This window comes from Rattus norvegicus, chromosome 10, assembly GCF_021556685.1.
Source record: "Rattus norvegicus strain SHRSP/BbbUtx chromosome 10, alternate assembly SHRSP_T2T, whole genome shotgun sequence".
NCBI classification, from domain to species: Eukaryota; Metazoa; Chordata; class Mammalia; order Rodentia; family Muridae; genus Rattus; species Rattus norvegicus.
Window position 1 is genome coordinate 18,984,951 of NC_141543.1, and position 27,227 is coordinate 19,012,177.

The window sequence follows — 27,227 nt, forward strand, 5'->3', positions numbered from 1 at the left end:
TCCAGTACCATCCATCCCTAGGAACATTAATAACAACCTATAAATACACAGAACAGAATCTTAACATCACCTGCCATGGCTTCTCTCCTCTCTCTTCCTCCTGTCTCTCCTTTCTCTGTTCTAGTCTCCTCCTCTTCCTTCAAACTTCTCTCCCGCCGTCACCTGTACTTTACAAATTCAATGGGGAGGTTCTGGTGAAGTCACCTGATTCCTGAGTATGTGACTGGGCCGCTGTCCTTGGGGCAGTGGAATTAGCATCAAAATACAGATAACTTCAGGGCAAACCACAACATTTTAGCTTGGGTTTTATTGCTGTGAAGAGATACTATGACCAAGGCAACCCTTATAAAGGACAACATTTAATTGGGGCTGGCTTACAGATTCTGAGGTTCAGTTCATTACCATCATGGCAGAAAGCATGGGAATGTTCAGGCAGGCATGGTGCAGAAGGAGCTGAGAGTTCTACATTTTGATCTGAAGGCTACCAGAAGATTGTCTCCCAGGCAGTTAGGAGAAGGGTCTCAAAGCCCACTCCCACAGTGACACACTTCCTTCAACAAGGTCACACCTACTCCAACAAGGCCCTAGTAGTGCCACCCCCTGTGCCAAGCATATTCAACCACCATATACACATAACAGTTGGGCAGTGGTGCCACACCCCTTTAACCCCAGCTCTCAGAAGGCAGAGGCAGGTAGATCTTTGTGAGTTTGAGGCTAACCTGATCTAAACAGCGAGTTTCAGGACAGTCAGAAATACATAGAGAGACTCTGTCTCATAAATAAATAGATAGACAAACAAATAAACAAATAAATAAGCAAGCAAGCATATAACAAAAAGAAACGGTTAGAAAAGTAGAAAGACATTTTGGCAGTGAGCAAAAGGGAATTGAAATAGAGTTTTCTGGAAAGTCAAGGGCCGGAACTGTAATTCAGTAGGCAGAGTGCTTGCCTACCATGCAAGAAGCCTCGGGCTCAACTTCTAACACGACATCTGTCAAATCTGATCATAAACACGAGCATAATTACCATGCGCTAATTAATTGTGTCGCTGGAGTCCATGGTTATAAACCCCTGCAATCCTAGCATTTGGAAGGAAAGAGGCAAGAGGATCAACCTGGGCTACATAACAAGTTCAAGGTCAGCCTGAGACAGACGGGACCCTACGTCATCAAAAATAAACAAGCTGATAGAGAAATACATGCATAAGTGAACACAGATTCAACAGGAAGTGATGCTTCATTCCTGCAGGCTGCAACAGGAGGATTACCACAAGTTCAAGGTCAGACTAGGCTAAGGAGTGTGACACTGTCTCAAGAATAAATCAATAAATACAAACACAAATAAGATCCATTAGCCACATAGTCACTGGTGAGTGTGTGTGTGTTTGTATGTGTGTGTGCACGTTTGTATGTGTGTGTGTACCTGTGTTTGCATGTGTGTATGTGTGTGCATGTTTGTATGTGTGTGCATGTGTGCATGTGTGCCTGTGTGTATGTGTGTATGTGTGTATATGTGTGCATGTTTGTATGTGTGTGTGCACATGTGTGCATGTGTGTGTGCCTGTGTGTATGTGTGTGTGCACATTTACCTGTCTGTGCATGTGTATATGTGTGTGCATGTTTGTATGTGTGTGCATGTGTGCATGCATGTGTGCCTGTGTATGTGTATGTGCATGCATGTTTGTATGTGTGTGTGCACATGTGTGCATGTGTGTGCCTGTGTGTATGTGTGTGCATGTGTGTCTGCACGTTTGTATGTGTGTGTACCTGTGTGTGCATGTGTGTATGTGTGTGTGCATGTGTGCATGCATGTGTGCCTGTGTGTATGTGTGTGTATATGTGTGCATGTTTGTATGTGTGTGTGCACATGTGTGCATGTGTGTGTGTATGTGTGTGTGCACATTTACCTGTCTGTGCGTGTGTATATGTGGGTGTGCATGTTTGTATGTGTGTGTTTGTATGTGTGTGTGCACATGTGTGCATGTGTGTGTGTATGTGTGTGTGCACATTTACCTGTCTGTGCGTGTGTATATGTGGGTGTGCATGTTTGTATGTGTGTGTGTGCATGTGTGCATGCATGTGTGCCTGTGTGTGTGTTCATGCATGTTTGTATGTGTGTGTGCACATGTGTGCATGTGTGTGCCTGTGTGTATGTGTGTGTATGTGCATGCATGTTTGTATGTGTGTGTGCACATGTGTGCTTGTGTGTGTGCACATTTACCTGTCTGTGCATGTGTATATGTGTGTGTGCATGTTTGTATGTGTGTGTGCATGTGTGCATGCATGTGTGCCTGTGTGTGTGTTCATGCATGTTTGTATGTGTGTGTGCACATGTGTGCATGTGTGTGCCTGTGTGTATGTGTGTGTATGTGTGTGTGCACATTTACCTGTCTGTGCATGTGTATATGTGTGTGTGCATGTTTGTATGTGTGTGTGCATGTGTGCATGTGTGCATGTGTATGTGCCTGTGTATATGTATGTATATGTGTGTATGTGTGTGTACATGTGGATGTGTGTGTCTGTGTGTATGTGTGTGTTTGTGTGTGTATGTGGGTGTGTTCATGTGGGTGTGCAGGCAGGCATGTAGTAGCCAGAGGACGTTGTTGGGAACTAACTGTCTTACTCTTTGGAACTGTTTCTTGTTGGCTCGGAACCTGCCAGTTAAAGGCTGGCCAGGTTCCTCCTGCCTCTGCCTTTGCAGAGCTGGGAGTTTTAGCCCAAGCCACCACATCTGGGTTTCATTTGTTCGTTTTGTTGTTTTTTGAAACCTGCCTTCTGGGGCTGGATCTCAGGTCCTTGTGCATGCAAGGCAAGGGCTTCATCGCCTGAGCCGTCAACCTAACAGCCATTTTGTTTTCAGTCAGATTCTTCCTTAATAGACCAGGCCAACCTTGTATACAAGACAATCCTCCTGCCTCAGCCTCCTGACTGCTGGGATCACAGTACAAGCTATAGCGCTGGTGAAACTTGACACACCTGTGTCCCTTGTGGCTGGGATGGGGACCAGAAGGCCGGACTCACCAAGCACGTTTCCCATCCTTAATGAGGAAGCAGGCTCTGCATCATAAGCTGGCACTGTTCATGCCACCTGCTTCCTCCAAAGCCTGCAAAGGGGCATTCCTACATCCTTGTGCTCAGAATGTGTGGCTGTGGCTGCCACCTGGCTTCCTGGTCAGCCGTCAAATGCCAATCAATAGTAAAGATGTTAGATCACCCACAGCAAGACAGGCAGACTGTGCAGGAGCAGACAGTGAGCAGGAGCACAGACAGATCATGAGCAGGAGCACAGACAGATCGTGAGCAGGAGCACAGACAGACTGTGAGCAGGAGCACAGACAGACTGTGAGCAGGAGCACAGACAGACTGTGAGCAGGAGCACAGACAGACTGTGAGCAGGAGCACAGACAGACTGTGAGCAGGAGCACAGACAGACTGTGAGGAGGAGCACAGACTATGAGGAGGAGCACAGACTGTGAGGAGGAGCACAGACAGACAGTGAGCAGGAGCACAGACAGACTGTGAGGAGGAGCACAGACTATGAGGAGGAGCACAGACTGTGAGGAGGAGCACAGACAGATAGTGAGGAGGAGCACAGACAGTGAGCAGGAGCACAGACAGACTGTGAGCAGGAGCACAGACAGACAGTGAGCAGGAGCACAGACAGACTGTGAGCAGGAGCACAGACAGACTGTGAGCAGGAGCACAGACAGACTGTGAGCAGGAGCACAGGCAGACTGTGAGCAGGAGCACAGACAGACTGTGAGGAGGAGCACAGACTGTGAGCAGGAGCACAGACAGACTGTGAGCAGGAGCACAGACAGACTGTGAGCAGGAGCACAGACAGACTGTGAGGAGGAGCACAGACAGACTGTGAGCAGGAGCACAGACAGACTGTGAGGAGGAGCACAGACAGACTGTGAGGAGGAGCACAGACTGTGAGGAGGAGCACAGACAGACTGTGAGCAGGAGCACAGACAGACTGTGAGGAGGAGCACAGACAGACAGTGAGCAGGAGCACAGACAGACTGTGAGCAGGAGCACAGACAGACTGTGAGGAGGAGCACAGACAGACTGTGAGGAGGAGCACAGACAGACTGTGAGCAGGAGCACAGACAGACAAACAGACTGTGTGCAGGAGCAGACTCACCTGCTGTGCACTGTTCTAATGCCAAGTTTCAAGCTATGCCACAAACAACAGCACAAGCCACTTGACAGACATTCATAGCTTCCTGGGAGAGCATCCTAGACTGTATCTCATGACCTACCTGTCCTATGCTTGAGCACAAGCCCTGAAAAGAAGCCTTATTCCAATGCTGCCATTGGCCTTTTTGTGATGTTTATCTGTATTCCAGTGAAGGAACCCCTGCTGAGCCAGTCACACTGACAGAGAAGGAGGAGGTCTGGACAATGGGTAGGAAATCCGTGGTGGCAGAATTGCCTTCCTGGCGCTGCACAGGGAGGTTGAATCCTGCTGAAGAGAGCGGGGATGTGCACGAGGTGGGATGCAATGATCAGATTCGGGGGTTGTGGTTGTTGAATGAGGGGATCAGTGGGTGGGTGGGTAAGTGGAGGTGTATGTGGATAGATGGATGAATAGGTAAGTGGATGGACAAACCACGAGATGGGAAGGTGGATAACTGGGTAGATTGATTAAGAGTGGGAGCATAGACATATGGATTGACAGGCGAGTAGGTGATATTAGGAAGAGAGCGTGGATGAGTGGATGAGTGAATGAATCTATTGATGGGTGTACAAATAGTTAGGGGGGTGGGCATACCAGTGAGCACAGAGATGTCTGAATGAAGGGGGCGGGGAGACCAGCATTCAACTTGTGGTAATTCTTACACAGCTGTTACTCATTTAACCGTCTTGAACACCTTGTGGGGGAGGTTGATTGATTCTGATTCTTTTACTGCTGAGGAAGTAAAGACAGCAGAAGTGATTTTTGTGGCGAGGTACGAGGTACGGTACTGAAACCCAAATCCCGCCCCTCCTAGCACACCCTGTGCCCAGCCCACCATCCTGAAGGGAATGGCCATTTCTGAAGCTTCCTGCACCATCGCACCAGTGACCTCAGCATCCACATCGTGGAGGGTCTTTGCTTTGCAAGCCTGGAACCAGCCACATACGGTGCCACAGGCACAGCCCACGTGTCCCTGAGAATCACGGCTCACCGACTTATTCCAAGTGCCGGGAGGATCTACGGTACCCTCAGCCCTGGGCTACCGCTGGGGAAGCCCCGTTGGCTCCTGGCTTAGTTCCTCATCTCAGCCAACCGTCGCCCAATTTGACCTTTGGACCGAAATCAGCTTGTGGGTCTTCTGAACATTTGAGTAAATTGTAACTACTTCCTTATCCTTGTTCCAGCCTGACTCTGCAGGGAGCGTCTGTGGGTTGTCTGTGTTGGCCGTGAGCTGCCTCCTCTTATGTAACACGGAACTGGGAAGTTCAGCTAAACCTGTCCAAGAATCAACTTGTCACCAGATCTGTGTCTGAGGGAGGCCACCCAGATCACATGGACAGTGCAGCCAGAGGAGGTGCCTGACAAGCCCCTGTGTAGACAAGGATGGGTACAGCCACCAGGGTGCCACAACCTCGGCTCCCATCTACCCCCATCCCAACCCCAGCACCTCCTTGCCTGCTATCATAAACTGGGAGCCAGGTGAGAGGGCATTGTAAGTAGAAATGCCCACCTTGGCACTACCATCCTGGGAGGGAAGCCAGGCTAAGAGATGACTAAGGGGACCCATGTTTGCACAAATTCAAAACCAGGCTGCAAAACTGTGCTGTTTTTCTGGGTTGCTTTCTGCTCCTTCCTGGAGGCTGTTGTTGGGGCAGTGGGGTGGGGTGGAGTAGTCCTTTGAGGAGGGTGGAATCTACCACTCGGAAACGAAGGTTGGTCTTCGAAGGCTCACCCAGATGCATGAAGAGACACACACTTAGCCTGAATGGTGTGTGTGGGGGTTCGGGGTGGGGGCGTCTCTTAGACCTGGCTGTCAGGTTAACCTGAAGAAGGGATAGGGGCTGCTATCTAAGGAGGACTCTCGTTTGGAGACCTCCCAGGGGTTGACTTTTGCAGGACACTTTGCCGATTGTCATGGGCTAAGCAGGGATGCAGAATTGAAACCAGGTTTAGTGGCACGTCCGTGTGATCTCAGCACTCTGGAGGTGAAAGTGGCGTGCTCTGGAATCAGTCATCAGAAGCTACACAGTAAGCCAGGTCCAGGCCAGGCAACATCAGATCCTACTTAGAAAACAAATCGTGAAACAAAACTGGATGGCAAAACTGGGGCTTTTTTATTTGCTCCACTCCACTGTCCTCTGCTGACTTCTGAGAAGTAGTTACCCTGAGGCATGAGGAGACAGTGTATTAGCAAAATACTTGACCTTGGACATCAAGAGAAAATGAGAGACAAGGTGGGCTCTGAAAGGCAAATTATTTCACCAGACTTCAGTTCTGGATTCTGAAAGAACAAATGGGGTAGAGCAGAATGCAGGAGGGGGGGAGGCACAGAGAAGAATTATGTAAGGAGCGGGGACCATGGGAACAGAGCAAAGGATTCCGCAGCACCCAGAATGATAGACATTTCCTCCCAGACATAACAAAGAGGGTCAAGGGTGCCTCTCCTCTGAAAGGGCAGAGGGTCCAGGACTGACAGGTCTCTTGTCCACAGGTCCTCTCTCTCTGCCCTGGGCAGTCAGCAATAGATTTGGGTGTGATGTGTGTGCGTGCATGTGTGTGTGTGTATGTATGTATGTATGTATGTATGTATGTATGTATGTATTGCAGTAAATATTTTAAAAAAAATACCTAAAGCTTTAACCCCACACTAGCAATGACACTGTTGGGACTCATGGCACTGGCGGGTGTCTTTGTCTCAGTGGCTCCATGCTGACCCCAAGTACTCATGGATCCAGGCGGTCTTGCCACACTGGTCTCTAGTGTTAGTTCTAGCACTGGAGGGCCATATGGAACTAACCATAATTTATTTCGGGTTAGTATCTCCCCTGGCAGCTCTCTGCTAGCCACAAACTCTCTGGTTCCAGCTACCTGGTAAAATCAGGACTCTAGAAGTCCAGCATGGGCCGGCCTGTCATGGCTCCCAGCCTCAGACTCTGCCCACACTCCCTACAACCGCCCCCTGGTAGTTAAGGTAAAAATTCCCAACCACCCAGTGAAATCAGGACTCGATAAGCTGTAATTTATCAATCAGATTTATATGATAAATTCTCAATCCACAATACATCCACACAATAAACTCACAACCAATTGATAAGGATGTAAACTGCCCACCTAGATAAGATAAATTGACCTATAGAAATCCATCCCTTAAGAAATACACATGGGGTGGGGGATTTAGCTCAGTGGTAGAGCGCTTGTCTAGCAAATGCAAGGCCCCGGGTTCAGTCCCCAGTTCCAAAAAAAAAAGAAAAGAAAAGAAAAGAAATACACATAACTACGTAGGACCATTTAAGACCACCCTGATCTGGGTCATCCTTCTCCATCTCCGTCTTGATTTTCTCACTTTCCCTTCTCTCTCCCCTTACTAAAACTTAGTCCCCACCTTACATTTTTACTGTCTAATCATGGCCTTGACCTAACTTGTACCAGCCCTCGCCTGCATATGGATATCAACCCATACTTCACCCTTTCTGTCTAATTAAAAAAAAACATTTTTCCCAATTATTTGTCTAGTAAAACTATTACCATTCTGTAATTTATAAAGTATAAAATGTATCTAACACCCAGTCCAACATTTTATCAGTTAAACAGAACATTTAGTTATCCATTCCAGCTTAAGAAAGTCTTAAAATCCATGTTATGCCTTGGCTAGCTTGTGTACTACTTGATAACGATCTAATTAAATATGTATTCTCAAAGTTAAACAGCCTGGGTAGGCTATGAGACTATAATCAGTCTCCAACCCTATTAAAAATCTGAGTGTGACCAATATTATCTGAAAATATAGGAAGCCTAACACGGCTTCCGGAACTGAGGCAGGTTGAAGAAATAGCTGTCTGCCGGCACAGTCCCCTGTTGGAAACATAGAAGACCCCCAGTCTTCAGCCTTCTGACCAGGAATCTCACAGACCTTAGTAAACGGGATTAGCTCATTCTGTCTCTGCAGAACGAAGCTGTCCTAACCTGTAACCGTGTCCTCTCTAGGACAGTGCAGATCTGTAGAAGAAATAGGCAATTTCTGCCCAGTGGCCACCGAACCACAGTGACCTCACCTGGACCTAGAGATGCTCAGCTGCTTTCTCGAGTCCACAAACGGGGAGCTGTCGGCATGAGCTGTGTCTCAGCAAGTGAGTAAATAGCATTAAATGTCACGTTTTGCGGATTTCTGACATTTTTGAAAACCATCTAACTGTAAGTAATCTGGACTGTTGTCCGTTAACTATCTTAATAAATTATCTCGAAAGCACTCTAACAATAAACTTAGAGCCACGAATTTGCTATGTGGCCCTTAACTCACATGTTTAATCATCTCAGATTAGTCTTTTAATAGAAGTAAAGGGCTGGGTATAAGCCTTGTACACATAAATGTGTGGTATAGGCAAAATGCCTATATATGAGAGTAACAATAATAATTTTAATTTTAAATCAATAAGAAATACATATCAGGGGCTGGAGAGATGGCTCAGTGGTCAAGAGCACTGACTGCTCTTCCAGAGGTCGTGAGTTCAAATCCCAGCAACCACATGGTGGCTCACAACCATCTGTAATGGAATCTGATGCCCTCTTCTGGTGTGTCTGTAGACAACTACAGTGTACTCATATAAATAAAATAAATAAATGATTTTTAAGAAAAAAATACATATCAAAGAAAATCTAAACTTGTATCAAATAAATTCTGCACCAATGTGAAAGATCATAACTCTGGCTTAGTAACAAATACAAGGATTTTAACCAAATGAGATTATGGCTGTATAGTCAATTCTAGCTAATTCCTCCTTGTTAAATCATGACCATTTCTAAATTCTCTAGAAAGACAACCTTAGAATAACCACTTTAAGCCTCCCAAAGTTTCGGGAATTGGGCGATGACTCTTAAATAACTTCTTCATGCTGTATGTGGGCATTGAAATATCCTTGGGGTTGGGGGGTAAGGAAAATGGGTGAGTTGGTGTAGCCTGATGTCTGTCTGGACTGGACCTGGCTGAAAGTCCCTGAGATCAGGAATCCAAGCAGGCCAGTTCAGCATTCTGATGGTGAGCCTCACCAGGATGGACATTCCGCCATATATAAATCTCAAAACAAAACTTTAGTACCATCAAGATATCTTTTTGTTTGATTCTCTTGAGTCTAGTTGAGGTCCACCCTTATCAAATCCAATCAGTATGACTCCAGAAGGTGCCCAGAGCCTGATCACACCTTTTAAAAACACAAAGACAAAACCTTTCTCCCAAAATAACATGTGCTTTAGGCTGTTAACGATTGTATCTTGCACTCTCTCCCAGAGAAAGAATATAACCACAGGACTCAGAATCACACCCATTATGGAAATTAAAACAATTTAGGAAACTGAAGTAAACTAAACAAACTTGCTCGGGCCTGTTAGGCCTTTTTAATTTGTCATGTCAGGAAATCAACTCAAAATTTCCGTGGAGCCCAGGTTAAGAAAATATGGGCCTCCTGCTGTGGTAAATATCAAAACTAACCACAAACACTCGCCAGCCGGCATCGATGAGCCATATGACATTAGCGGGTGATTCATAAAACAATTTAATCACACTTTTATTAATAACAATAGGAAGTGAACAACTTGTCAAACTTTGTGTTTTAGCCCAAAATACATATGTCTGTTAAGCTCTCTACCTGGAGCATCAGACTTTTATTTATTAATAACTTCTATAATCTATGTCTGTTTTCACTCTCCCTGGTGTTCAGACTTCTCTTTTATAACAACTTTTATGATTGGCAAATATCACCACTCTCTACTTGGAGTCAGTGACTGACAGGCAGCTTGTCTAACCAGGATTTCAACTCAAAATTCCCTGGGAGCCCATGTTAAAGAATATGGGTATCCTGAAAAGACTTAATAAAGTATTATATCTTTATACCAACTTTAAAACAAATAAAGCAGGCTGGAGAGATGGCTCAGTGGTTAAGAGCACTGACTGCTCTTCCAGAGGTCCTGAGTTCAATTCCCAGCAACCACATGGTGGCTCACAACCATCTGTAATGAGATCTGATGCCCTCTTCTGGTGTGTCTCAAGACAGCTTCAGTGTACTTCTATATAATAAATAAATAAATCTTTAAAAAAAATAAAACAAATAAACCAAACCTAAATTAAATCATTTTCCAAACAGCCTTTGCTAAGGAAGCAGGCAGCTTCTAATCTCTGTGTCCAGGGCAGCCTTCACTTTTCACAGCAGGGGACCTAGAGCCTGCAAGCAAACTGTCTTTGTGTTTCAGCACCACACACACACACACACACACACACACACACACACACACACACACACACGCTTGTGACATCACGTGACTCAACATGGCGCTGGCTCTTTCTCACTCAGAAAATAAAACTCAACTCTTAGCATTTAGGCTGATAAACTTAAATTTTTAGTAGATTCTTGCCTAACACATTGGTTTGCCACCTGTATATAGACATCAACCTACATGTGTGCATGTGTATGTGTGTCTGTGTATGCATGCATGTGTGTGTGTCTGTATGTACCTGAGTGTATGTATGTTTGTATATGTATATGTGTATGTATATGTGTGTATGTATGTGTGTGTATGTAAGTGTGTGTATGTAAGTGTGTGTATGTATGTGTGTATGTACATGAGTATGTATATGTGTGTGTATGTGTGTATATGTATGTGTGTGTATGTATGTGTGCATGTATATGTGTGTATGTATGTGTGTATGTATATGTGTGTATGTATGTGTGTATGTATGTGTGTGTACATGAGTATGTGTATGTGTGTATGTGTGTGTATGTATGTGTGTATGTATGTGTGTGTACATGAGTATGTGTATGTGTGTATGTATGTGTGTGTATGTATGTGTGTATGTATGTGTGTATGTATATGTGTGTATGTATGTGTGTATGTATATGTGTGTATGTATGTGTGTGTATGTACATGAGTATGTGTATGTGTGTATGTATGTGTGTGTATGTATGTGTGTATGTATGTGTGTATGTATATGTGTGTATGTATGTGTGTATGTATATGTGTGTATGTATGTGTGTGTATGTACATGAGTATGTGTATGTGTGTATGTGTGTATGTATGTGTGTGTATGTACATGAGTATGTATATGTGTGTATGTGTGTATGTACATGAGTATGTGTATGTATGTATATGTATGTGTGTATGTATGTGTGCATGTATACGTGTGTGTATGTATGTGTGTATGTGTGTGTATGTATGTGTGCATGTACATGTGTGTGTATGTATGTGTGTATGTGTGTGTATGTATGTGTGTGTATGTACATGAGTATGTATATGTGTGTATGTGTGTATGTACATGAGTATGTGTATGTATGTATATGTATGTGTGTATGTATGTGTGCATGTATACGTGTGTGTATGTATGTGTGTATGTGTGTGTATGTATGTGTGCATGTACATGTGTGTGTATGTATGTGTGTATGTGTGTGTGTATGTGTGTGTATGTACATGAGTATGTGTATGTGTATATGTGTGTGTATGTATGTGTGTGCATGTATGTGTGTGCATGTGTGTATGTACATGAGTATATATATGTGTGTATGTGTGTGTATGTATGTGTGTGTATGTACATGAGTATGTGTATGTGTGTGTATGTGTGTGTGCATATGTGTGTGTATGTGTGTATATGTACATGAGTGTGTGTGTATGTGTGTGTGTGTGTGTGTGTGTGTGTGTGTGTGTGTGTGTGTGTAGGTCAGAAGCCAACCTTGAGTGTTTACCTCGTTTGCTAGCCGTCTTATATTTTGATACAGGGTCTCTCTCTGGCTCGGAGCTCGGCTGGCTGTTCAGAAAGCCCCAGAGCGTCTCAGCTCCTCCTCCTCAGCCCTCAGAGGCTGGTGCTCCCTGCTGCACCTGGTATCTTCACGTGGCCGCTAGGATCCAAGCTCGGGTGCCCATGCTAGTGCAGCAAGGACCTTACCAACTAAGCCATTCTGCCCCTTGGCTTTGCCAGGCTTCTCTGGCTGGCCTCACAGTCCTCTCTAGGGAGCACTCCAGACAGCCACCAGGAGTGAGCAGAGTTTCAGGAAATAGCGCTGACTCTGAGAGGTTTGGATGGTTTTCTCAAAGAGGGTAGTTGTCTCTTCCGCAGCCCCTGCAGCCCAGTCACCTCATCTCACACAGTGGGAGCTTCTCTAAGTTCCCAAGAAAGGCTGAAATTTGCAAAGGTCTCTCTCACCTTCTCAGGCGCCCTCTTGTGCATCTGATAAAATCCAGGTAGAGGGCGCTCACCAACCAAGTAGGTAATGGCGCCCACAGCTGTTACACAGCACCTACGGTCTAGGTTAGGAGTGTGCAGTAGATGTTTTGTGGGTCAAAGCTGGCAAAATGAGGACCGTATGGCCGTTAAGTGGCCATGGTAACCACATGCTGGGACTGACTGAGTCAGGATGATTATCAAACTTTTGAGACACTTTCAAGGAAAAAAAATGGGAATTTTGCTAATAACCATCCAGAAGAAGGACCACAGCAATTCCTACTGTGAAGGCACTGAAGAAATGGGCAAACTGCCTCGGCCTTTTGAAAAATATTTCCAAGACGTTATTGTTATTTTAAGACTATGATGTATTGCCTGCATGCATGTGAGTGCACTACATACATGCAGTGCCCATGAAGGCCAGAAGAGGATGCCAGATCCTCTGAAACCATACCTACAGACCATTGTAAACTACAGTGTGGGTGCTGGCGGGTACTGGGAATTGAACCCTGGCCCTCTGGAGGAACAGTCAGTCCAAAAAGGGCCATTGAGCCATCTCTCCAGCCCATGAAGAGCTATTTTTTTTTAAACGTATGATTGCTTTATCTACAAGCATACCTGAATACCAGGACCTCTGGAAGAGCAGTCAGCGCTCTTAACCTCTGAGCCATCTCTCCAGCCCCACGAGGAGCTATGTTTAAATCTACCATAGTGTCCTTTACAATTTGGAGAATAACTTATGGCAGTGATGCTTGCAATTTTAAATGAGTGAGATCATTAAGTATATAGCAAATCAAAGAATAGAAAGAAACATAAATAAATCCTTTTTTAAAAAGGGGATTAAAGAGATACATAAAATAAATAAATAAATATTTTTTAAAAAATCAGCTGGATTCCCAAATGAACTGTCCCTCTGTGGTCAAACTTCCGCTTCTCTTTTCCACGGCGGGTGCTTTTATAGCACGGAATAAGCGCAAGGAACTTCTGTTGACAATGCTCCACTTTCTAGCAAATCTGAAGGACACCAGGTTTTCACTCCTGCCCTGTCTGCTGTGGTATCTCCCTGTCCTAGAGCAACAGGAGCCAGCCCATTACTAGACAAGGGACCTTGAAGGACACTTGGGGGCAAGCCTGCTTGGGTCTTAAGTGGATGGGGGCAACCCTATTGCCAGAGCCAGCTACTCAGAGAGCTCAAGCAGCACATGACAGTTTACCAATTAGATGTATGCTACACATGGTTACTTCTGCAAAATACAGTGCAACTGAATTGCTTTAAAAAAATGTGAAAGAAAGGAAGTCCCAGGGTCAGACTGAACAGGTGTAAAGTTACTCTGTCAAAGGATTTCTTTAAAATATGTATCATATTCTGGGGGCTGGAGAGATAACTCATTGGTTAAGAGCACTGGCTGCTCTTGCACAAGACCCAGGTTCAATTCCCAGCACCTATGTGGCAGCTCATAACCATCTAACGCTAGTCTGTAACCCTAGGTTCAAGAGATATGCATGAGCACTGCACAAACACCCACCGGCATACAATAAACAAATCTTTATAAAAATTAGTTTATTTTTAATTGTGCGAGTGTTTGCGAATCATGTGTGTATGACCTCAGAGGACCTCCTGCCGCTGTAAGCGCTGGTGCTCTGGAAGTCTCTTAATTGCTAGGCCACCTTTCCGGTTCCATGTCAAAGGAATTCTTTTCTCCCAGAACAATGGTGCGTTATGAGTGAAGAACAGAAGCCAAGTGTGGTGATGCGTGTCTTTAAAAGATACATTTGGGAGGCTGAGGCCAGCATGGGCCATACAGTGAGGCTTCCCTCTAGGCTAGAGCATAGACCATCCATGCCTGTTTAATGGAGATTCTACCCTAGCAGCTAGCTGTGTGACCTTAGGAAGCTCGCATGCCCTCTCTGAGTATCTCTACTTCCCCACTGCAGCACTGTTGTGTGACCAAAAAAAGAGTTGGTCCAAGTAGAGCTGACACGTGACCAGGCCTGTGTTAAGTGACATGTAGGTGGCTGCTTGACTTTGATAGGATGTGTCCCTGTGTTCCGAATTACTATGTCCTTAAGCTCTGTGAGTCACTGCGGCCTCCAAACCTCCCAGGCTGACACCTGCAAGACCTCCATTCCAGGTTCATTTTCTCAGTGTCTATTTTGAGCTCCTGAGTCTCCAAGCCCAGCAGAAGAGGATCCAGAACTCTAGAGCTCACGATTCACAGGGACTCTGGCAAGGCAAACGCCAGCAACACCAGCAGCAGTGCTGGATATGCCCCAGAGGCTCTGGAGCGGCATCCGTAGGCATCAGAGTGGTTCTCCGCCAGGGTTCTCTGAATCCAGTCTACGTAGTCTGGCACCCGAGTATAGACACCAGGCTTGTTTGGCCGAGCACAGCCAATACCCCAGCTGGTGATCCCAACCTGGATCCAAGAACTATTGATGGCACAGACGAGTGGGCCCCCAGAGTCACCCTGAAGGAGAAGGAAGAGGGCCCAGTCAAGAAAAAACATTTTAAAACACCCTCTGGCCAGGCCAAAGAGCCTAGGAGAGAACTCCGGTGTTCCTAGATTCCCTGGGACGTGGGACATGAACCCAGACAGCGTGACAGGAGTGCCAGGGAGACCCAGAGGGCTGTTGTCACCTGGCAGGAGTCTTTCTGGCCTTCTACAAAGCCGGCACAGAGCATGTCTGACTGGATGACTCTCTTCCCTGACAGGCTGGTCTCCCCGATGTGGTACATCCTTTCACAGTCCTCTGAGTCCAAGAGAGGCACAGCTAACTCCTGGAGGACACTCGCCAGCTCTGCACCAGAGAAAAGCCTGGTCTGAGTACAGCCTGAGGCCCATCATGCAGACAACCTGGGTCTCTGTACTGTATGGTTTTGTGTGTCAACTTGACACAAGCTGGAGTTATCACAGAGAAAGGAGCCTCCCTTGAGGAAATGCCTCCATGAGATAGCTGTAGGGCATTTTCTCAACTAGTGATCAAGTGGGGAGGGCCCAGCACATTGTGGGTGGTGCCGTCCCTGGGCTGGTGGTCCTGGGTTCTATAAGAGGGCAAGCTGAGCAAGCCAGGGGAAGCAAGCCAGTAAGTGTCATCCCTCCATGGCCTCTGCATCAACTCCTGCTTTCTGACCTGCTTGAGTTCCAGTCCTGACTTCCTTTGGTGATGAACAGCAATGTGGAAGTGTAAGCTGAATAAACCCTTTCCTCCCCGACTTGCTTCTTGGTCATGACGTTCGCGCAGAACTAGATTGACTAAGACAGCCTCCTTCTATCTTTCTGTTCTCTAATCCCTCCCATGTCCTCAAACCAGAAAACAGAGTCAGGGAACAGGGTTCGAGTCCTGTCTGCCCCTGTAAGCTCCCATAATCTCATGGTTGCGGAACCTCAGCTTACCCATTTCTGCAGTAGGCAGAAACCTGGACACTGGCTGGGCTCCCCAAATCCACCATGAGTGGGCCCCTTGGTAGCATGTCTCCCAGACAGGTCTTGCCCTGGGCAGGAGTAGGGACTGGGTATGGACATAATCCCTTACCTCTTTCGTGGGTAGCCCCCCAGCCTGTTACCCAGCAGACAGTCCCAGGGGTGAGAGGAGCCTGGGCTTGTGGGAGGCAGACAGGAGAGAACTGAGAGGGCTGCAGAGGAGTGTCCAGCCGCAGCAGAGCAATGTCTCCGCTAGACGCATCTTCCCAGAGGTAGGTGGGATACACAAAGATGTTCCTCACGGCCACTAAGGTTGAGTGGGGTTCCGTAAGAGAAAGTGTCAGTCCTCCAACCTTCACGTGGTAGAAACTGGAGTTCAGAGGCCTAGGAAGAGACAGGCCCAGCCATGGAGGCAGCCGCTGCAGAGTGACAAGGCAAGGAGAACGCAGCCTCTCTCCACCCTACCTCACTAACCTGCGGAAGCAGTGGGCAGCCGTGAGCACCCACACCTCGTGAATGAGGGAGCCCCCGCATATGTGGCCCTCTTTCTCTGTCCTCAGGCTGACTTGCCAAGGCCATCGTCCTTCCGGGGCATCTTGGCCACCCACAATCTTCCCAGCACCTGTGGAGTGGCCACACACTGCAGAGGAACCTTCTCAGAAAGTCAGTCCCTCTTGGGTCCCACCATCTCCAACCACTCCTCTCACCCCCTGCCCTGGACTTTTCCCTGGGAATCTCTGGGCTGTCCGTTACCTGAATGCAATATATCTCCACGTCCCCCTGAAATACAAGAGAAGGTTTCTCAATGGGCTGTGGTTAATGCAGACACTCACAACTGGCCGAAACACTAAGAGCAAGCAACTGAATGCTCAGCCCTACATGGGACAACCTGTATCTACGTCAACACCCTCCCAAGCTCCAGAGCATCACAGAAGAGGGGGCAGAGAAAATGGACGACGGAGGATGGGGAGGCGTGCTGTGAAACGCTGTCTTCCAGACATGACGTGGTGGTGGGTGCATCCATGTAACCACTCATAGCTGCTGTAGAAGCCAGCATAAGACCTGTGCAAGGTCAGGGAGTCAATGTTCGCTCCATGGCGGATGGGCAGTGACTCCTCAGACCCACCCTAGCAGAGGAGTTATTGCAGCTGATGGCTGGTGGGTAACTGAGGGTAATTTTTCTTTGGGGTGTGACCACGGGTGGGTTGCCCACACTCCGCTGGGGTCCACACCCATGTGCGGGTGGACAGCAGTGGCTGGACTCTGAGTTGCAGCAAAAGAAGAAGAGGGAGAGAAAGGGGAGATGACGATGATGTTGGGAGAGTTACGTGTTGGGCAGTCCCAGGGGAGGTGGAGAGAGGGGGCAGGCAATGGATAGGATCAAAATAGATTCTATGCACATGAAAGTCTCATAGAATTTAAAAACAAAAACAAGAGAAGGAGCCTGGGGGGAGCATTTCATTCACAGAGTTATTGTCCCCATGAGGCCTGACTCAGGAATGGTGCCCCACTCAGAAAGAACAACCGGCTTCTCTTTGCCCCTCTCCCCTCTTGTCTTTCTCAGAGAATCGATGGACACCAGGGGTTTGGTCTCCTACTCTCAGCCTCCTCCTAGTTCTCTAGAGAGAGTGGCTGAGGGTCATAAGGAAGCAGGAAGATGGAGGGAGGGTGTGGAGGCCATCATGGGGGGAAGGAGTTGGGGAGGAATGAAGATTCAACACTCCTCACCTGTCAGAATCTGCAGCAAGAGAAGAAAAATGCACCTTGCCCAGGACTCCATGGCTCCTCTCTGGTCCACGGCACAGTGGGGTCAGAGTCCCTGAAGCATCTAGGGGAGGGTTGCATTTCAGTGTTTAGAGGCAATCAAACTGGAACCCAATTACCCGACAGGACCCGCCCAGTCAGCCTCCTGTTCTGCAGTTCCAGGGACTTGGTTTGGTAAAGGTCAGGAGCCAGAGGTGACAGGAGCTGTCTGTCAGTCCGCCTGTGAGGTTAACATAAGGAAGTCTCACCCATTCTTCAGGAAGGTGGGGACCCCGTTGCTTTACCCACTCTGTCTAGGAGACCCAGGGCTCTACCAAGGAAAATCTGCCCTCCCTGGCCCCACACCGAACTCAGAGCTGAGAGAGGAACACCTAAGCCCAGGTTCCCTTATCAATACTGTGGCTCCCGGGCCTCTCTTGGCCAACCCTATTTAAGAACTAGGAGCCAATGGGAGTCCTTGTTGATCACTGTGGAAACAAATAGCCAGGGTTTGCCCTCCAGTCCAGGAAGTATCAACTCAGAAATACTCAATGTTTTTTCAGGAAGATATTTCCTTCTGCTACTATGACGACTTCAAATTTCCACTACCATGCAAGGGACAAAAGACAGACTCGGGTCAGCCTCCAGCCTTGCTGGGGACACAAGGCCTCAAGCCAGGACTCCAATGAACCCCCTCAGTGGGGTTCGACTACTATCTGGTTCCTGAATCAAAGTTTCTGAAATGAGTCTTCTCTCTGACAGCTACACTGCTCTCCTATAGTGCTGGCCTCTGACTCTTGGCGGCTATGGAGTCTCCTGGCCTCCTGTTTGCAGTTTTCTCAGAATTTCTAGGGCAAACTTGGCCCTGCTTCGTCTCTGATGCAGGAACAGGCAGCCCAGAACCTCAAGCTCATGGCTTCCTCTCCGTGTCCACTGGCTTCTCAGACCTCAGAATTCTGCTCCATGGGCCCTTCACAGCTCTAAATGTCAGGAGTTCCTGGCCCTCCTAGCTGTCGTTAGCTTCTTAAGCATTTAAAATCGTTTTGCTTTTTCAGGTATCTGCCTAACTTTAGAGCAAGCTGATAATTCTTTGCGTAAAAGTTTCATCGCCCGTGTTACAGAGTTTTCCGTGACCTTACGTCCCCCTGCCAGACACACCTGGGTTTGAAGTACAAGGCTGTGTCCCACTTTGCTGCATGTGTTAGTAAGGCGCCCATCTGTGACAGGAATGTTCCCCTCTAGGAGTCCAAAGGCTCATTTTGAGCCTCAGTGTAGACAACATCATCAAGTGATCAAACATAGCAAATAAACATGGAACAATGAGTTCCTAATGATACCACAAAAATGTACCTAATTTCTCTCTCTCTCTCTCTCTCTCTCTCTCTCTCTCTCTCTCTCTCTCTCTCTCTCTCTCTCTACCTTACTAGGGAAATAATTCGTTATGTTGAGGACAGCCAAATAGTGAAGAAAGCTGCCTCCTTGTGGAAGAATTCCATCAAGTGAATGAGGCACATGAACGTGTCGCAATCTAATGAACTCCTTGGTCAAGCAATGATAGTCAGCGACTTCTCTCGTCGTCTCTCGTGCTAGCCCCATTCATCACTGACAAAATGCCAGAGCAAGTCAATGTAAGGGGGTGGGGGGCGGGAGATGGAGGTCTGTGCTCACAAATTAGCACTAGGGGAGCCCTGGTGCTTTAAGTTCACAGAGTTGGTCTTTCCAGGGAAGGAACGCAAACCCCGTTATCCACCCAGAAAGCTGTGAGTGGGCATGCTGTCCAGTCCGGTGACCTTTGCTCTGTGTGGCTAGAGACCTTTCTAGTCCTGGATCATCCCCTAGACCCTTATTGTAAATGTGTTTTTCTCAGTCAACCTATCTTTATGGATTTTACAATGAGGTCTTTTGCTTTGATTGTTTGTTCGTTTTCTTTTGTTTTTGTTTTGTTTTTTGAAACAGGGTCTTGTTACAGTTGGCAACTAACCTCTCAAGTCAAACCCTTGCTATTCATCCCAAAGTTCTGAGTTCCTGAACTCTCTCTCTCTCTCTCTCTCTCTCTCTCTCTCTCTCTCTCTCTCTCTCTCTCTCAGATTTAATATGCCTTTAACAGCTCAATGGTTAGATCACTCCAAAATGTCCATGTGCCTAACCTCCCCTTTGATACTCCTGAGTAATACTTACTAAAATAAATACTCCATCTTTGTTGTTCTAGACCCAATCAGGGCCCCCCTGGGGCTGGTCTTCCCGGCTCTTACAGGATTGGTATGCTCTCTCTACTGCTCTCTCTTCTGCGAGTCTCAAGTCTGAACCTTCTCCTTTCCCATCTTGGTGATTCTCCCTCCTTCCTCTGTTGGTCCCCTTTCCCTAAATTCCTGCCTCTGTCTCCCTGCGCAGCCATTGGCCGCTGGCAACTTTATTTACCAATCAAAGCCAACCGTGGACAGGGTCCCTCAGGGTCTTACGTGCGAATTCTGGTACAATTTTGGGAACCCAAATAACACAATACAAACATTAAACCCAATCCACACTCTAGCTCTAGCTGTCCTGGAACTCACTCTGTGGACCAGGCCGGCCTCCAATTTACAGAGATCCACCTGCCTCTGCCTCCTGGGTGCTGGACCTAAAGGTATGAGTCACCATACCTAGCTTACAATAAGTTTCAATGTAGTATTAATCCCACTGGACTAAAATAAGACCACTACCACAAATTTTGAGCCAAATTTGAAGCAAGCCTTATTAAATACTGGCCAGGACAATGGACACTTGCTAGTATTCTGTCTAAGCTCCACCCCACAGTTACCTGGCAACAGCCAGGTGTGCCTGACACTATAAAAGGGGCTGTGTCCTCCCTCCTCACTCTCTTGCTCCTCTCTTGTCCTCTCTTGCTCTCTTGCTCTTACCTGTTCCTCTTTTGTCCTCTCTCTCTCTCTCTCTCCATTCCCCTTCCCCCTTCTCTCCATGTGCTCATGGCAAGCCTCCTCTCTCTCTCTCTCTCTCTCTCTCTCTCTCTCTCTCTCTCTCTCTCTCTCTCTCTCTCAGAGGGTTTCTCTGTGTAGCTCTAACTGTTCTATAACCCACTGTAGATCAGGCTTGCCTGGAACTCAGAGATCCACCTGCCTCTGCCTCCAGAGTGTTGGGATTAGCGGCGTGCGGCGTGCACCACCACCACTACCTGCAGGGTAATTTAAACCCAAGACATAACCCTAGTCCTCACAGTAGCCATGTCAGATCTATATTCCACTTACTTCATTCTTCAAGGAGATTTGTATATACTTTGTTGTACAAATGGGATTGAGTTAGTTATCACCAGAAGTTTTCACCAAGTTGTACTGTGCTAAAATATGCCTAAAACAAATAGCCTGGGGTCAGACTTCCCAAAGTTTGAACCAACATCAGCTACTGAGGTGTATTGAACCAACTGACTTTTCCCTCTGTGGATCTTCTCTCCGCAGGCCTCTAAGGTCTCAGACACACACACACACACACACACACACACACACACACACACACACACACACACACACACACACAAGCTCTAAATTCAGGGCTTCGTGGAGCTGGCGTTATTGCAATCAGCCTAGGCAGGTAGAGCATCCTGGTGGAAGGGTGTGTGACTGAAACAAGCGGGTCTCCGTGGCAAGTGTTTGCTATGCAAACATGACGAGCTTAGCTGGAGTCTCATGCAAATGTCTATGATCACAGTGTGCCCCTTAAGGGTGGGAGATGGAGACAGGAAGCAGAAAGGCCTGAAAGCCTGGCTTACCCAGTGGGAAGAGATCGTCTCAAACAAGGACTGGTTGACCTGATCTCCACCGGAGTGCTGTGAGGGCGCGCGCTGGTGTGCCCAGCCCAGCTCTGGATTTAGAGAGACCCTGCCTTGCCTGTGCGCATGCGCGCCTTCTCCCTCTTCTAAAAACAGAACAAAGCTACGGATCTTTTCACTCTGCTCATCCATTTTACAGATGAAAATGAAAAAACAAACTCTCTAAAATCCAGAGTAAGGAAGGGTTAGGCACGTTGCTCAATCCATAGACATATGTCGAGCATACACGAGGACCTGCCTTTAATTTCTGTGCCACAGAAACTGGTTGGGGTGGTGCAAGCCTGTTACCTCGGCCTCTTGGTAAGAAGCGGCAGGAGGATCCGGAGTTTAACGCCACTTGCTACACAGAGAATCTGAGGCCCGTGCGAACAATAAATAAAGCGTGACTTAAACCAAAACAATAGACTTCAGAGTGGAGATGCCCAGCGTCTGAGTCACCCAGCTAAAGGGAGACGGTGGAGTGAGCACAAGAAACGGCCAGGTGTTCCTTTCGCAACTGGAGTAAGATAGGGTGGCCGGCTTTGGGACAAAGCCAGCACCCACTAAGTTTGCAAGTGGAGACTTCCTTCCCGGCAGTCAACAGCCTGTGTGAGCTCACAGCTTCCCTACCTCCCCAGGAACACTAAATCACGCGGCCCCACCCACAGCTCTGGGTTGAAGCTCTCCAGACTCCCGAGTTCTGTTCTTTTTCCTTCAACAGTTTCTGAGTTTAAACCAGTTCAGGAGAGGGAGGGGGAGGGGGAGGAGAAGGAGGAGGAGTTACTAATAAATTAATAACAATAATAATATATAAATAATAAAAATAAATAATGCTTAATAATAGAAAAATAAACAGTCAATCCCACAGGAGGGACGCTGAGGCAGTTTAGCCATGAATGACTTGAACCAGGGAATTGACTGCATTGGCATCTAGTCAGAGGACGTCAGCCTCTGGGTCGGCTGGGGCAGGGGTGCTGCTTTGAGCAAAGAGAGGGGCAGGCTTTTATTGAGTTTCGAGGGGAGGGTAGCTTCTTGTAATTTTCTGCTAGCCAAGGATCCGTGTCAAAAGATGTTTTTCTTCTTACGCGAGACACCGGTCAATTGGACCGTTGGCCAGCTCACCCTAGAAACTGCTGAGCGCCCCTTATAGTTGATACCATCGCTCTACACAAACATCCTGGCCCTGTGGTTTGCTCTGGGCAGGATGACAGGTGAGAACAGCTGAAGGATTGCGCACAGGGCGGGGTAGAAGAAACTCTCCGGCTCCAACACGCGACAGGCCAAGTTCACCGTGTGTCACAGCCTTGGACAAAACATTCCTCCAGTGATCCATCCAAGCGTCCATGTACAGTTCCAAAGGTTTAGGAAGGGGAGGGGAAAGACACAATGTGGAGGCAAAGATGTGGCCCATCAGACCTCTGAAAACCAAGGTGAAGTCGGTACCTTCAACTCCACGAGAGTTGCTCCAAGGCAACTGTCACCACTGCCCACCCATCACAAGGGTCTCCACGGCAGATCTAGAGGCAAGTTAGTGAGCGGTGGGACTTCCAAAATCAGTCCCTTTTTTTTTTTTTTGGTAAGTTTTGAGACAGGGACTCATGTAACCCAGGGTAGCCTCGAACCTGCTGCTGTGTAGCTAAGGCTGGCCCTGAACTTCAGCAGTCACATCCTGCCTGAGTTCAGGGGTTAAGGACAGGCATGCACTGCCATAACCTGGCTTGGAATGAGGATTTTTTTTTCAGGTCAATGAAGGGCAAGCAGAGCTAATGGGTTCTCTGGTAAATTCTCCCTTGGTACCTAACACCTGACTGATATATTTCAGGGGGGTCTTACAGGATGGGGTGTTTTGTTTTGTTTTGTTTTTGGTGCCAGCATACTGAGACCAAACTTTGACCAGACTAATGGAGATGAACTAACAAAAGAATAGCTTTGTGGACTGAGTGTGAAATACACTCAGAGGCTGTGTTTCACTAGCTATCTTAGTGTGTGTGTGTGTGTGTGTGTGTGTAGTGTGTATGTGTGTGTGATTTGTGTGTGGTGTGTGTATAGTGTGTGTGTAGTGTGTAGTGTGTATGTGTGGTATGTGTGTGTAGTGCGTGTGAGTGTGGTGTGTGTGTGTGTATAGTGTGTGTGTAGTGTGTGTGTATAGTGTGGTGTGTGTGTGGTATGTGTGTAGTATGTGTGGTTTGTGTGTAGTGTGTGTGTGAGTGTGGTGTGTGTGTGGTGTGTGTGTGTATAGTGTGTGTGTGTAGTGTGTGTGTATAGTGTGTGTGAGTGTGGTGTGTGTGTAGTGTGTGTGTGTAGTGTTGTGGTGTGTGTGTATAGTGTGGTATGTGTGGTGTGTGTGTAGTATGTGTGGTTTGTGTGTGGTTTGTGTGTAGTGTGTATGTGTAGTGTGTGTGTGTGTGTGAGTGTAGTGTGTATGTATGTGTGTGTGTGTGGTGTGTGTGTATGCATGTGTTCCTGAGCACACATATACCACAGTGTATAGAAGACAGAGAACATTCTGTGTCATTTCCGTCTCTCCTTCTAATGCGTAGGTCCCCGGGATCTAACTCTGGTCCTCATGCTGGACAGGAGATGAGGTGTCTCTGCAGTTCGGTGTCAGAGTCTTTAGGAGATGAGGCTTAGCTGGAGGAAGAAGGTCGCTGGGGGTTGGTCCTTTGGAGGTGTGTTCTTCTTGGCTCCTTCCTGCCATGTTCTCTCAGCTTCCGTGAAGACCATTGGTCACATGCTCCTGCCTCCATGAAACTTGAAAACTGTGAATCAAAGTGAATCCTACATCCTCCCCTTGGCTGTTTCTGTTGGGTTTCATCATGGTGACAAGAAGAGTAATGAACGCAGATGGGTTTCCCAGTTCCCACAGGGAATCTAGTTCTCGCTGGGTCTCTGGACCTGGTCACCTGATAGGGCGCTTGGGTAATCCCTGGATAAGGCCAGGTCTAATGGGAGAATGTGAGGTTCAGAGGAGGAATGAGATAGGTGATAGAGAGGTCCGCACGGTTGGCCAATCAAATGTGTCACAGCTACTGTCATTGGTTAACGGCCCTTCACTAAGTTTATGACTGAGCAAGGACCTATTTTGGGACAGCAAGTGGACCAAATGAAAAGATAAAGATTGAACCCCAATAGATAGGATTCTTCCTTCTTTCTTTTAAAGGTTCTATATTTTATTATTGGACAAACCATACCCCCAATTTAGACACAAGCAAGTCTCCACGTTCAAATTGTTGAGCTCCACCTGGTAGGATTGCTGGATGATGGTGATTCCGTATAAGGATCCATTGTGTGGATCCTTACGGACCCGGCTTCAGGCTCCTACAGTGTCTTCTCTCGAAGTTGTACCTGATTTTGTTACCAGTTTTCATCCAAATCTGTTGCTGGGTAGGATGGTTTTGCTTGTTTCTTGGCCAGGAATTGATTCTGAAAGTCTTGTGAGAAGACGTGGCAAGAAGCCAAATCAGGTGTAGGCACACGGTGGCGAAGGAAAGGAGAGGAGGGGTTTCTTAAGATGATCAGGGCTGGCCAGGGCTCAGCAGCAGGTCGGGTGCTTGCTGCCAACCCAGAAAACTGAGTCAGATCATGGGATCCACGGTAAAGAATGGACTCCAGTTGTTCTCTGAGTTCACCTATCTCCCACGGCTCATACATCACTACTCATACATCACAAAATAAACAAATGATTGTGAAATTAAAAAAAAAATTTAAAAGAGGCCAGTCATGGTGGCACATGCCTTTAATCCCAATACTGGGAAGGTAAAAAGAGGCAAGCAGTTCTTTCTGAGTTCCCAGCGAGCTAAGGCTACATAGTAAAACCCTATCTTAAAACAAAACAAAACAAAACAAACAAACAAATCACCCCCACCAACAGCAACAAACAAACAAGGAGTCCAGTCCATGCTAAAGAGTAATAAATGTTCTGAGAGAAACAGAAAGCATGGAAGACGCGAGGTAGAGGGCTGGGGAGCCACACTGATATAGACAGTGACCAGAGGTCAGAGGTCAGAGGTCAGGAGGAAGTAGACCACAGGTCACGGAGGGAGGAAGGAGCTGCAAGGGCAAAGGTCAGAGCCAGAGGCTTGCCTGTTGTGTTCCAGAAGATAGGTGGGGAGCCCCGGGCTGTAGTGAGGTGATCAGGAGTCAGGAAGGAGCCTTTCAGGATGCCATTGCCTCTGAGTTGGATAAGAAGCCGGCACAGGGTTTCAGTAGGAGAGTGACATCATTTACTTTAATGTTGCTTGTCCCTGTTTCCTTTCTTTCTTTTCTTATAGTTAATGTTTTACTAATATCCACAATGTAAACCGATACATACAAAGTGTCTTTGTGATCCGTTAGGACCTAAGTCAAGACATCATATAATTCCCAAGCACCTGTTGACTCCTAACCTCTGCCAGTGCTGTAGCCAGCACATGGCCCCTTTTGATAATTCGGTTTTACTTTCACAGGCATTTGTCCTGGACTCTTCTGCCCACTGATGAAAAAAGAGTAAACGATTCAAACAAATCAGGAGGTCGCAGCGTGTCTGCTGAGAGAGGTGTGGCTTCTTCTGCTTGAGGAAGCTGGAGAGGGCACCGTCTTCCCTGCAGGTCATACTTCCTTCAGCCCCAGCTTCCTTCTGCAGTCTCTGGTCAGTTCACCTCAGACCAGTGCACCCCTTCACACACACACACACACACACACACACACACACACACACACACACACACACCTTTTTTCTTTTTGAGTAAATTCCAGGTGATTATCTGTTCACTCAAGAATTAAGAGACATTTGGGATGTTCCAAGGATTTTGTTGATTCTAAATAAAGTTGCCACAAATATTTGTTGTGTTTTATAAAAAGATAGAGAGGGAATATGTTTGGTGGTTGTGTAGTTGGGTGTTGGGGAAGGGGGTGCCTCTGTGGGCCCATGCTGAGGCATCCCTTCCCCGTGAGGGACCAGCCTTAGATGGTACAGTATAGAATAGAGCTTATTCAGGGCATGGGGCGGGGGGAGGGGGGTGAGGGTGGAGAGCATTGATGGAGTAGAAACAGAAAAGAAGAGAGAGTAAAGGAGTAGAGGCCGGCCATGAGCACGTGGAGAGAGAGGGGGAGGGGGAGGGGAATGGAGAGAGAGTCGGGAGGAGCAAGAGGACAGAGCAAGAGCAAGAAAGCAAGAGAGAGGAGGGGGCAAGCAGCCCCTTTTATAGTGAGTCCGGCACACCCGACTGTTGCTAGGTAACTGTGGGGCGGAGCCTAGACAAAATGCCAACAATAATGGCCCACGGCTTTTTGTTTGAATCTCTTTTCTTATGGCTAAATCTGAGTAGATGCAGCAGGTACAACTTTACAGGACCTGAAAAAGACTGAGGAAGCTCTTGGCTCTCACTGTGTGTTACCTTTGTGTCACTGGGACAAAAATGCCTGCTGACAAGTTAGAAGAGGAAGAATTTATTTTGGTTTCTTGGTTTCAGAGAGTTCGGTTATTCGTCCTTCTGTGTGGACCTAGCATCGTGGTGCTATGGCGTTCCTGACCCCTGGGGAAAGACCATAGACTCAATCTAATTATAATTAAAACCTTTATTGGGCTGGAGAGATGGCTCAGGGGTTAAGAGCACTGACTGCTCTTCCAGAGGTCCTGAGTTCAATTCCCAGCAACCACATGGTGGCCCACAACCATTCGTAACAGGATCCAATGCCCTCTTCTGGTGTGTCTGAAGACAGCTACAGTGTATACATATACACATAAAGTAAATAAATAATTCATTTAAAAGAAGGTTTATTAATTAGATGCCTGCAGGACAAGAATTTCTGAGCCAAGTTTGAAACTGCCTTACGAAAAGAGGTGAGGGAAAGATTATTTTTAATTGATTACTTGAGAATCTCACATCAGGCACCCTGATCG

General features: G+C 47.2%; 2 protein-coding genes and 1 long non-coding RNA gene across 16 annotated transcripts in view; 1 reads left to right on the top strand and 2 right to left on the bottom strand.

Annotated features, from left to right (window-relative positions):
• The window catches only part of Zg16b (zymogen granule protein 16B), a 28,241-nt gene extending 22,778 nt beyond the window's left edge, over positions 1 to 5,463 (bottom strand). For 2 of the 9 annotated variants that reach the window (XM_087573367.1, XM_087573368.1), the window contains exon 1: positions 71 to 152. Coding sequence is in view for 1 of the 9 variants with exons in the window: in XM_087573363.1 (XP_087429489.1) it covers positions 75 to 77 (3 nt within the window). In the remaining 8 variants the exon portion in view is untranslated. Of the gene's footprint in view, positions 1 to 70; positions 185 to 5,173 lie in introns of those variants that run through there. The other 7 variants (XM_087573373.1, XM_087573371.1, XM_087573366.1 and 4 more) reach the window with 7 other exon arrangements.
• The window catches only part of LOC120095045 (uncharacterized), a 31,198-nt gene extending 11,740 nt beyond the window's left edge, over positions 1 to 19,458 (top strand). The window contains exons 4-11 of the long non-coding RNA XR_015631472.1: positions 4,352 to 4,410; positions 4,997 to 5,204; positions 5,367 to 5,661; positions 8,167 to 8,309; positions 15,096 to 15,567; positions 16,365 to 16,962; positions 18,975 to 19,175; positions 19,271 to 19,458. This is a non-coding gene — a long non-coding RNA (uncharacterized LOC120095045). The remainder of the gene's footprint in view (positions 1 to 4,351; positions 4,411 to 4,996; positions 5,205 to 5,366; positions 5,662 to 8,166; positions 8,310 to 15,095; positions 15,568 to 16,364; positions 16,963 to 18,974; positions 19,176 to 19,270) is intronic.
• Positions 13,926 to 25,579, bottom strand: Prss30 (protease, serine, 30). Of its 6 annotated transcripts, none has more exons than XR_015630280.1 (7): positions 25,430 to 25,540; positions 17,533 to 17,632; positions 16,558 to 16,584; positions 16,279 to 16,426; positions 15,778 to 16,188; positions 15,021 to 15,181; positions 13,927 to 14,850 (listed from the first exon to the last, which is right to left on the bottom strand). XR_015630280.1 is itself a non-coding variant. In XM_087570182.1 (7 exons), the coding sequence occupies exons 2-7, from the start codon at positions 17,582 to 17,584 to the stop codon at positions 14,596 to 14,598; spliced, it is 915 nt and encodes a 304-aa protein (XP_087426308.1). In that variant the 5' UTR covers positions 17,585 to 17,632; positions 25,430 to 25,579; the 3' UTR covers positions 13,927 to 14,595.
• Positions 25,580 to 27,227: the final 1,648 nt, after the last annotated feature.

Coding starts and splice junctions, on each gene's coding strand:
- Prss30 (XM_087570182.1), bottom strand. CDS start 17,584: ATGGAGTCCTGGGCAAGGTGCATTTTTCTTCTCTTGCTGCAGATTCTG. Junction 16,427..16,557: donor TGGAGATATATTGCATTCAG/GTAACGGACAGC, acceptor GCCACTCCACAG/GTGCTGGGAAGATTGTGGGT. Junction 14,851..15,020: donor GCCAGAAAGACTCCTGCCAG/GTGACAACAGCC, acceptor CTTCTCCTTCAG/GGTGACTCTGGGGGCCCACT.